Source organism: Cariama cristata, unplaced genomic scaffold (assembly GCF_000690535.1).
Source record: "Cariama cristata isolate BGI_N322 unplaced genomic scaffold, ASM69053v1 scaffold3314, whole genome shotgun sequence".
NCBI lineage: Eukaryota > Metazoa > Chordata > Aves > Cariamiformes > Cariamidae > Cariama > Cariama cristata.
Genome location: NW_009614521.1, coordinates 15,102 through 26,003, shown reverse-complemented (window position 1 = coordinate 26,003; position 10,902 = coordinate 15,102). Strand labels below are relative to the sequence as shown.

General features: G+C 36.6%; 1 protein-coding gene across 1 annotated transcript in view; it reads right to left on the bottom strand.

Moving 5' to 3' along the window:
* TLE1 (transducin-like enhancer of split 1 (E(sp1) homolog, Drosophila)) overlaps positions 1-10,902 on the bottom strand; it is a gene marked incomplete at its 5' end in the record, with an annotated part of 67,176 nt that overhangs the window by 42,517 nt on the left and 13,757 nt on the right. Inside the window, 2 exons of the mRNA XM_009699449.1 lie at positions 4,591-4,695; positions 5,618-5,680. Coding sequence (XP_009697751.1) covers positions 4,591-4,695; positions 5,618-5,680 — 168 coding nt within the window. The remainder of the gene's footprint in view (positions 1-4,590; positions 4,696-5,617; positions 5,681-10,902) is intronic.

The window sequence follows — 10,902 nt, the reverse complement described above, 5'->3', positions numbered from 1 at the left end:
CGGATGCTGGAGGGGGGTGCGGAATGTCCAGTGGAAGCCAAATTTGGTTAACATTATCCATTCATTCACATTTCAGACACCTTCTCCCAGGTTTTCTGGTTTGAGTAGGACAAACTACCAATACACATAAATAATGCTTTCTTTCCCCAAAACTTAGTGGCACCGACAATAAAAATCCACCGCTTTTCGGGAACTGGTATTTTGAGAACACCAATTATCACAGTGACAAATACCTTCTTCCTTTGCTACCTATTTTAAATTTATTTTACAAGCCTGGAACCTTTGTATTCTAAAAAGCACCTACAATGACAGAATCCTAGCAAGTAATTAAGGTTTGTACATACCTTAAAAAAGCAAAACAGTAGAATAACCCAGGATGTTGCTACACAATAGAGTTTGTATTGCCACAGTTTAGTAGTTTAGACTCGAGGTTAGCTAGTTTATGTTAAAAGTGAGGACATAGTGTTTTGTACTTACTAGATCTCATTTTCTTTAATTTAAAAGAACTAGGCAATTTCCCCTCCCTCAGAACATAATGCAGATCATGGCTGAGGAGGATCTAAAGTAATGCTACAGCTGCTTAGTTCTTCCCTCGCACTAAGTTTTGCATTCATTTCTGCTCTAGTCTGTGTTTCTATTTTATAATGAAACCTACAGCCTAGTTATTTATAGGCTTTCTAAGGATTAACTACACACTCATAAGAATAAACCCTCAAGAGGTTAACCTCATCCTCTTAAGCTTCACACACCGCAATCCTAGAGATAGCTGGCAACCACAGCCAAGAGAGAAAAAATAATCCCACATCTTGCTAATCCTTTAGCCAATCAGCTCATGCAACAGTGGAGAGGCCTCTCAGAGGCCTACAACTCAATCTGTCTCAAGAATACTGTCAATCCAAAAGATACATATTTCACAGAACCATTAGTAACCCACCTCAAAAGGTAAAATGACACATACCTGGCTACTCGGTGGTACACCAGAATCGTGCATATAAAATGCAATGCCAAAAAAGATTCCAGTTTGCTGCTTATATTTCCCATTCAGATATTCGCATATTCTACTCATAAAACTACCTAGTTTATTAATTTGAAAGTAAATTTTACATTTAGATCTAGATAGACAAATTTAACTGTCCCTTATACTTCCTAGCACCTAGTTTGAGTACCTTTGATTTTTCCAGCCAGATCATAACACTCTCAAAAAAAAAAACCCCACCCAAAACAACAAAAAAAAAACCAAACAAAACACCACAAAAACTTTCAAGTTAAACCATGATAATCTACCTAATTCTTTCATACCATCGTCTGGATTCTCCCTCAACCCCAAATGTGGACACTGCCTGCAGCTAAAGGAGTTAACAGGTATGCTTATCTTTTAAGTGGAAGGTTTGTTTGTTTTGTTTATTATTTATCTAGCAAAATTGCTACTTCATTCAACTTTAATACAACAAATATGAAATGATGCCATTTAAAAAAATTGGCAAGGAGATTGTTCAGCCACACTGCTACCCCATGGCTGGAAGTTAAAGCCTTCAAGAACATGCAGGAAAAGTATAAGGCTAGAGATATGACTGTTAATAACCAAATATCATTCACAGTTCTTTCCTGAAGTAAGAATTTTTAATCAACATAGAGGATTAGCACTGCTTACAAGTTCACTGAGTCCAACTATATTACTTTTTTTAAAAAAAATGTGTCCATTCATTCACTTTTGTACATGCTTAATATACACTGATTCCAAAGCTTGGCTTTTGACTTTGTAGGTAAATTCTCTGAAAAAAAGTCTCAGTCCCATGAGACTATAAGTCCCTGTCCTCACAGTCTGTCCTCCAATAAGCTTCTACCTTTTCAACTGAAAATAAAAGTATAAAGATCAAAATCATCTTGTATTTTGACAAGTTGTTCCCACTAATTTAAGGCTTTTTCCCTTTCAGAATTCACATATGGCCCAGCAGCAACAGGAAGTGCTCTAACTCATGCAAGTCAACTGGGAAACTCTTGATTCATCTAGTGTCAGGAAACAATGGCCCAGAAAGAAAGAAAGGAAGGAGGCGAAAAGAGTCAAACTGACAAAAATGCAGATTTTATCTAATCAAGAGAAACTACACAGGTGAACATCAGCTAGGAAAACCAAACTTTCCTCCTATCCTCAAAATTTATTGTACATAAGTATTCTCAGTAGTATGATACCAGAGGGTACTTGATTGCATCTTTTACTGTTACAGATTGCTCCAGCCTATTTGCATTCTGAAAAGAAGCTTCATGATCTTTCATGTTCATAATAGATGTCTAAACCGTTAAATTACTATTTCTTTTCTTATCTTGAAAGACACTGCACTTTAACAGCATGGCCCTTCCATTGTTCTTTACACTAAGTCGGGTCACTGAATAATATGGACAGCTGCTATCAGACTGGGCTGTGCTCAGTCTTGGTGCAGCTGCCGCTTGTAGGAACAGACAGGCTTCTGATGTGTCCTCCCCTCTGGGGAGAGGGCTTGACACGCTGCATGCTCAGTGAATGGGAGCAAAGGTCCACTGAACTGTCAACCCAATTTTATGATTTTCCAGGATGCACACCATCCCTTTCAAACAAAACCAAGCATATGTCAGAGCATGAAACTTATTGTGTGGCACAAGTTAATTACTGAACATGTAAGACTGTAAAAGATCACTGTGACATACATCTAATTTTAGCATTATGTATATGCATGCATCTACATGGTCAAAGAAGTTTTGTGCCCAACCCATTCATTTTCTCATTCACAGTTTTGGATTTGTATGGCATCATTCAGAAGTCTTTCAGAAGACACAGGAAAGTATCTCTTTTAGTGAATCTTAGATAATTTAAAAACAAAAAAGGTGGAGGTTTCTACTCCTGCTTCCAAAGAGCTTCCCCTCCCAAAAAATACAGGTTCTTAATTGCATCTGGTACTTGTAGATCCTATTGCCTTTAAAAGACTATATTGTACAGACTTTAAAAAAGGTACATGACATACTGGAGATAGCAAAATTTGGTTTCATTAAGTAGCACTATGCTAAAGCCAGTAAGAATGGTTTAAAATACATTTTAATACATATTTCCCAATTACTGCATAAAATATTCTTTAAAACTAGTTCATTGGTTCATTAAAAAGGGTTTTCCATTCTGTTTTCATCTTAAAGTAGTAATTCATTTTAAAAAATGCAAGAAAGTACAGTTCTCTAATCTTTGCTAATCGAATACCACAAGTGTACATGTGCTGTGTTTCAAAGATCAAATCAGGTATTCATAAAGTAATTCATTACACAAGGAAAGCATAGAGAAGATTGTGACAAATACAGATGTAATTGTGTGGGTTTCTAAGATGTGATTAGCAAATCAACTAAGTAACAGTCAAAATTTGATACGAAGGGAAAAAGCAGCACAGATTTGAAGGGGGGGTATGTTTATGCAAAGCTAATCTGTCAAGTGTAATAAAGCAGCTTGAATAAAATTTAAGCTGAAAATCCACTGAAGCTCCCCATTTCAGGGAGGAAAAGCTATTAAAAGGAAATGAAGGTCACCCTCCCAGTTTATTTCACCTAATTGACTGCCAATAGCTTACCACAGGCAAACCGACTGCAGATCTGCAATTGAGAAACTGATGAAAGGAGAGTTTTCAAGCTGAGGCACATTCTTTTAATCCTCCCTCACTCCTATTTTTTTTTCCATCTCCAGTTGGGATGTAATTTTAAGCACAGATGGATTAACTGGTTCCATTGTCTGTAGACGTCATTGGACTATGGCACTGTTAATCCGTACAGCAGCATGTCTAATTATCATTACAAAGTGTCTGAGGGAACTATAAAGACCAGCAGGGCATCTTCTCACAAGCAATTAACATAAATTGATAAATGAGTAATTTGAATCCGCTCAAGGCGCTCACATATGAATAAAATCAGAAAGGACGGGTTCTTGTTTCTGCTACTTCTTTCACTTAGTCTCGAAGGGCAGAAAACATGAGAAATATTCTAGACTTAGTGGCGGGGAAAATGAACTCATGCAGTAGAAGGAATGTATGGTTCAGAAAGTTCATTAATACAAAGCAAATGACTTGTGATTGACAACCAGTCACAAGCAAGTAGTATTAGCTTATTTCAGCATATTTAGAAGAACATACTTGGTGAAAGGCTATTAGAACACTGTGTCAGACAATTAATACCACTTCAAAAGCAAGTGAAGTTTCTTTTCAGTAGCTTGCTAATTTAAAATTCATGAAAGGTTCACAAGAGAGTGAAAGAAAGAAGAATAAATAGTTGTACAGGCTCCAAGAACTGAAGTGTCACAAAAGGCATGAGGCAAAGGTAACTAGATCAACTGACATACAATACCCATAAATAAACAAGCAACTCTCCTAATCATTTTATTCCTGCAGGAAAAGTTTTGTTACACATGGTGTTGCTGCACAAAATCATGTTCTGACCAAGTAAACTATTAACTTTATCCCCGCTAAAATTCGTGTGATGCAAGGCAAACACTTCAGTAACATTGAGCATCAAAACAGATATCAAAACATTAAGTTTACTATAAAAATAGCAAAGCAGTAAGATATGAAAGCAAGTTATACACACTGTAGGAGGTAGACCTGGAAGGCCACGTACCCCGATGATGGCATTCAGTTCAGCCATGGTCACTTGTTTGGCACGTTCTACAGCTTGGGCCACTTGCTGCTGATGCTATTAAAAAAAGAAGAGGTATGGGGAGAAATTTGTGTTAAGACATTGACCACAGCAAATCAAATCAGGATCACAAACAGCTGAATAACCAGTTTGTCTGCAGAAGCCCGTGCTACCTATTGCAAAACATCTTATGCAGGTAAAAGGTAACAGTGCCCTGTTTCTCACCTGTTCAAAAGCAAACAAGAGCCCTGAAGGCAGCCAGCTCACCTCTTCCCCCATGCCACTGCAGTATTAATTTTCTGGCAAATGAATAATCAGTTTCTAATTGAGTTGACAGGAAGATAATGCCAACTTCATAACAGTGTCAATTTTAACATTTATAGACTCTGCGCCCACACAGCAAAACCTACTGAAAATTCAAATAGGGAAAAGAAGTGCTTCACTGAACTCAACAAGAACCACAAATTTGCCAACTGTGGAGTTTGAAAAGGCATATCCAAAATAACAGGTTTCAAAATCTAACAGCAGCTGCCCACAATATGCTGCAATCGCAGTCATTCAGACCAGATGCAGGTTTGCAACCTTAAAAAGTGTTTTGCATTGGAGCTAACTACTCACCTTTTACACTAAAATTTGATACAAATGATGGAGACAAGATAAGTATGCTTGTTTCACTAGATTCACATTTGACAACTGAGTATCAAACAAGCAATCACGTGATTAGAAATGAAAGCATTTTGTTGCATTGGTAGCATTTTATAGACTCCCACCCTCCTCAGGCAATGAATAAGGCTGAGCCATTGTCACTAGTTTGAACTCAGATTTGTTAGACCAAATTAGCAGGGGGTTTGCACACTTCAGCTATAACAGATGTTTCTTACACTTGTGTATTGTGATAAAATTAACATCTTAAAACTAGCTAATTTGCAAACAGAAAAGCAACATAATTGCACTTTAACAGCTGAACAGTTTTACTTACTTCCTGAGACAAAAATGGGATGACTTGTGCACAAATTGTATTCAATCTCTTGGCGATTTCTGTCTATAGAGGAAAAGTATTTTGATTAAAACTGTGTTTTAGGTTTGTTGCCGTATATTAACTATTGTACAGGATTATATCAAGTTGATATGATGAAAAGAGTAACAAAAAATCCGTATCTTCATACTACTGCAAATATAAATAATTAATATATACATCCAGATGAGGACAGAGATTTAGTTAGCTACTCTCAGACATCTGCCATGTCTAAAACACCTAATCTGTATACACATTTAGGCACAAATCTGGTCCTTGCACATAGCTCATTAACAAGTAAAGTATTTTTGAAATCCATTAAGTCCAAGATAAAGCCTTTTAAAAGGCAGATTTATTATTACTCAAATTAACAAGCAGCATAACATGAAGGTGATAGGCATGGAAGAAAAATGTTTTTCAAGTTCAATTTTATCTGCCTATTAGAAGGTAAAATTACCTTCTAAATAAAAAAAAAAAAACACACACAAAACCCACACCATCAAGACTACAAAAGAAATACCAAAACAGAAGCGAGGCAGAACAGAGACAAAAGGTACAGACTTCTAAGACATCCATATTGAGAGTAAATTAAAATAATGCAGACAAGAAAAAGACTCAGATCAGAAAATGTGATTGTCCATAACAGCAAACTAGCAAAACCCTGAGTAACAGGAAAACAATAAGGCTAGGAACCAGCAGAGAACAGAACAATCCTTCACTAAAGCAGCAGAGAAGACAGCAGGACGAAGTGTTTGAGTCCCACCTCTTGACAGCTTTATGTATCTCCCACTTCTCTATCTCCTGCTTTTGGCATGTCAGCTTGACTACAGGATTTCTGGTGGAGTACAGGGATCTTTTCCTCTTATTACTCAGTCTTACCTGTGCTTACAGCTTTTCAGACCTATATACCTGCCCACCATCATAATTAACCCTCAAGGTACTTGTACAACTCCTACAGTTCTCCTTAAAAACATCTCTTGCAGTCACTGTAGCACAGTTGCACAAAACCAAAATTAGCATTCAGATGTGAACACAGCCTACATACAAGACACTGAACAGCATTTGGCATTTGACACAGCCACTCTAAAGTTTTGCAGAGACATGAGTCTCTGAAGTAGTTCTGGGGTGGTTTCTTCCTCGGACAAAAAGGTTCCCCTTAAATAAGGGCTATGAAGTGACAGTTGCTTTAAGCAAACCTTCCTCCCCCCGCAACAAGGGGAACAGATCTCTCTTCTCAATAGAAACAGCTACCATTTCACACAGTAACACAGTGGTCTGTTTCTGTTTTGTTTGAGCCACAACTGAAAAATATCCATCATTCTGTGTGTGGCCTTTAGTATTGGTATTAAATAAATACCAGAAAAAAAAAAAAAAACAAAACACAAAAAAACACACACACAAAAAAAAACACACCAAAAAACCACAAACCAAGGAAGTTACCAGGTTAACTATTATCAAACTTAACTGTTACCAAATCTGTTGGTACTTTCAGTGTCTGTTAACAAGGAGGGAAAAAAAGAAAAACCCACACGATTGTGAGAATCTATGTACTAAAGGGCATTTTTCCACATACCTAGTATGTCTCTCCAGAAAGCAAGGTATGTCAGCTATGGAAAGAAAGTCTGTTACATAGCAACCTGTTTGGCTGATGTTTAGCTAAAATGTTTAGGGTTCAAGAAGTTAATTGCCCAAGACCAATGGGATTGCCTTTGTTTTCAGGACAGAAGCCAGGATGAATCATAGGAGGTGATAAGAAGGGAAAGAAAAAAGTTTAGTAAGAAACTCATTTGGTTGCTACTGAAAAGTTTTTTGGCCTGTATAGCCTACACACTAGTCTCCCTATTCAGTAATGCTGAGATAAGCACAGTATTCTTATTGTAGCTGGGAGGGGGTGAGGAAACCAAACACTATTGTCAGTAGTCTTTAAAACTTGCAAGGTGCCCACATTATTGGGTTTTCCTGCACAGGTCCCAAATACCTGAGCATCACTGTAATAGCAGAGCATACAGAACAGTACAGTCAGACAAGAGAACGTAACATCATGCGATAATTACCAGTCCCAACGCAGGGCGATTAGACTTTTTTTAAAATTTTTATTTGTTTTCTAAAAAAAAAAAAGCACATAATCAACTTTCCCCCTTTCCCATCAATCTTACTTTAAAATCATTGTCTCAGTACTATCATACCTGACTTAATATCAGAATTGAAAAAAATGTATTCTTTTGAGTTTGTCTTTACCAAAGCAGGGCATCATTGATGATCACATATGAACAGCATCCTTAATATTTATCCACAGTGTCAGTTAAACTTAAATGTACATGCTATAAGTGAGTTTATTTTGAGATTTCTTGCTGCTTTTACAAGTGCCAGTTAAGAGACATTTACACTGAAAGGAAACTGAAAAGACTATTCTGCACTCCATAACAAAATCTGCTTACATTTAAAAGGCAGTTTGCCTACTAGCGTTATTTCCCACACACAATTAAATACTTTAAAATTATACATCCACCGTGAGATTTCATACATCTCCTGTTTTTAGTAAACACCAAATGTTTAGTAAAAGCTATTCTTATTCACAGGCATGTTAAAAAAATATTTTTGTTCTCTAGCAACTTGTGAAAGTTGGGTTTTAATGCACAATTCACCTAATCTTGCCCATCAGGAGTTGCAAGAGGTTGTATTCAGAATTGAGAAAAAGGAACTTTCATTACTTTAAATATAAATCGAGCTGTTCAAAAGGCAATGTAGGTTCATCTTTCAAAATGAAATATCTTTATATATATATATACACATTCATGCATATATATGTATTCTTGAAAGCACTCACTCTTTTGAAGGAGTCTAGGAGATCTTTGTTAATCAAAACTAGACATCAGTAATTGGTGGCATTAAAGTAAGCTATATATTCCAGATTTGGGGCTCATGCATTTGAAAGTCTCAAAAGAAAGGTACTTATCAGTTACTTCTAGAGGTCTCCCAATATAACACAGCTATTATGTAACTGCTGAACTTGAGACATGTAGGGCAGTCAGAAGAACAAGTAAACAAGGAAAATTTTACAGAAAGCTGCTCAAGCACAGACAAACACGACTAATTGCCCATGTTCTTTGGCTCCTTGGTAAAGCAGACTGTAGAAGCCTGCATCTCTCATGAAAGCCCTCCTAGCTCCATGGCAGCTCTTAGCAAAGCATCTGAAGTGCCTTTAATTGTTTGTGTTCTTAATGCAGAGCCTCTTGAAAACATTCATTTTTAATAGAGGACTTGAGTGTGGGGCCCATCAAAGAATGACAAAACTACATCATTCACTGGTTCTTGTTGTAATGACTGTCTTCTGATTTATTTGCAAATGACAAACTTGTCAGACCTCTGACTGAAGTGCTACCCTCCTTTCTGAAGTATCATTAAAAATTAACATGAAGGAATTCAGCTGCATTTTGTAAAATTAAGTTGAGATGACAGATTTTTTTCTTCAGTCATGTAATTTTTTTGCCTTCATTCCATCTAATTAAAGACTTAAATGTTTTGACCTAACCATTGCCAAACTCAAGTGTTTGTACTTAAGTTTGTCTCTTGTTAAAGTGAATTCTTAACATAATGACAAAGAACAAAGCAGCCACACTAGTTATTAAATATAATATTCATTTAAATTACGTCATTTTACTAAGCAGTGAAGAAAGAGCCTGTATACACAATTGTATTTTTTTTTTCCTTCTGCACTGTTAAAAAAAGGTAATGAAGTGTTTTCTTCTACTATAGTCTATTCCAGGTCGTATTGCATTTTGACAGTCTGTACTTTCCAAAGCACCACGCAAGATATTATATTAAATCAACATGATTTCTTAAATAACTACAGATTTTTTGCACTGGAATGAAAAGAAAGAAGTATAATACAAGTACCCAAACTCTAACCATATTTTTCAGGACACCTAACATCCACGTGCTTTTTATTACTAATGCTGGAAGCCCTAGCCTAAGGGAGCCACTACACTCACTTCTGAGTGAAGAATACAGCCTTCCTCTGAGGAGACTTAGTTAATCACCTTTCAGCTTCAGAGGTTTCAACAATAATTCGGGGTTTGCTCCAATCAGTGTCTACCATACATGTTCCAGTAGTGACTAGCTATAGCATCCAGGGTGATCAAAAGCAAAATTCAAATCTTATAACATGCTATTTCCTCAAAGCTGTCCAGACCTACCTTTACAAAACAATGCTCAGCTAAAAACGTCCATTGTATGTCAGAAGCTTGTTATTCTTTCTTGCAAACTGCCCTTCCTATATCACAAAGTTAGATCAGTATTTGAAAGCACTGTATCACCACTTCTTAAGCATGTGCTTAGGTATTCTCATTTATTACATTTTTATTTAATTTTGTTATTTCAACCCAATTTTGAGAATCACATTTGTCATTAGATTGTGAAGAATACAGCTTGGGAACAACATGATTAAACGTAAAGCAAGAAAACCCAAAGTTCTGATGATACCAGAAAAACACGTCCTAAATCCATTCCTTTGAAAGTAAAAGAATCAGAGAATCAGTCTCTAATGCACAGAAAAGAATATGCTGTCAAATCACATTCACAAAAGATTTAGGGGGTAGTTCTTAAGTACTCTGCCTCCACTTATACTTTCGACATGTAGAAAGCCAAGTACAACACTGAACTCCTTCTGGAAGAGCAAAATGGACTTCCTGCCATTTACAGCACGTAACACAGTAATCCACCAGGGAGTAAAGGTCAATGTTGCACTTTTGGCCATTACTGAATCATTTGAGATTATCTGTGGTGGGGATGAGAAGAAAATCGAAGGCTATGAGAATGCTGCAAATGGCTTGACCTCAGACCAATTTTCATCTCCATCTGTCTAACAGACATGTGGATAAAAGCCCTCTTTATGGGACATGCTTGACCATTTTTTTAAATCCCTGTTGCAAGCCAGAAATCAGTTAAATACTACATTTCAAAAGTCCTCGGGTAAGAAACTGCCTGTGTATATTTTAGTCTTGAGCCAAAGTTTAGCACCCGTTTAGTATTTTCATTTTTCCAGCAGAATCATTGAAAAAAGCAGTACACTTAAACGATGTAGCCTTTATTCTTTTTGTGATTGAGATCTCCAAAGACAACCAAAAGCACACATATTCATAGAGCAATTACAGAAAAGAAACATTTCACTGTGCTCAGCTCTCTGCATGCTTTGTTAGAACTTTGCTACTGAAAGACCCAAGCACTTCCAAAAATTTGTTGCTAAAGAT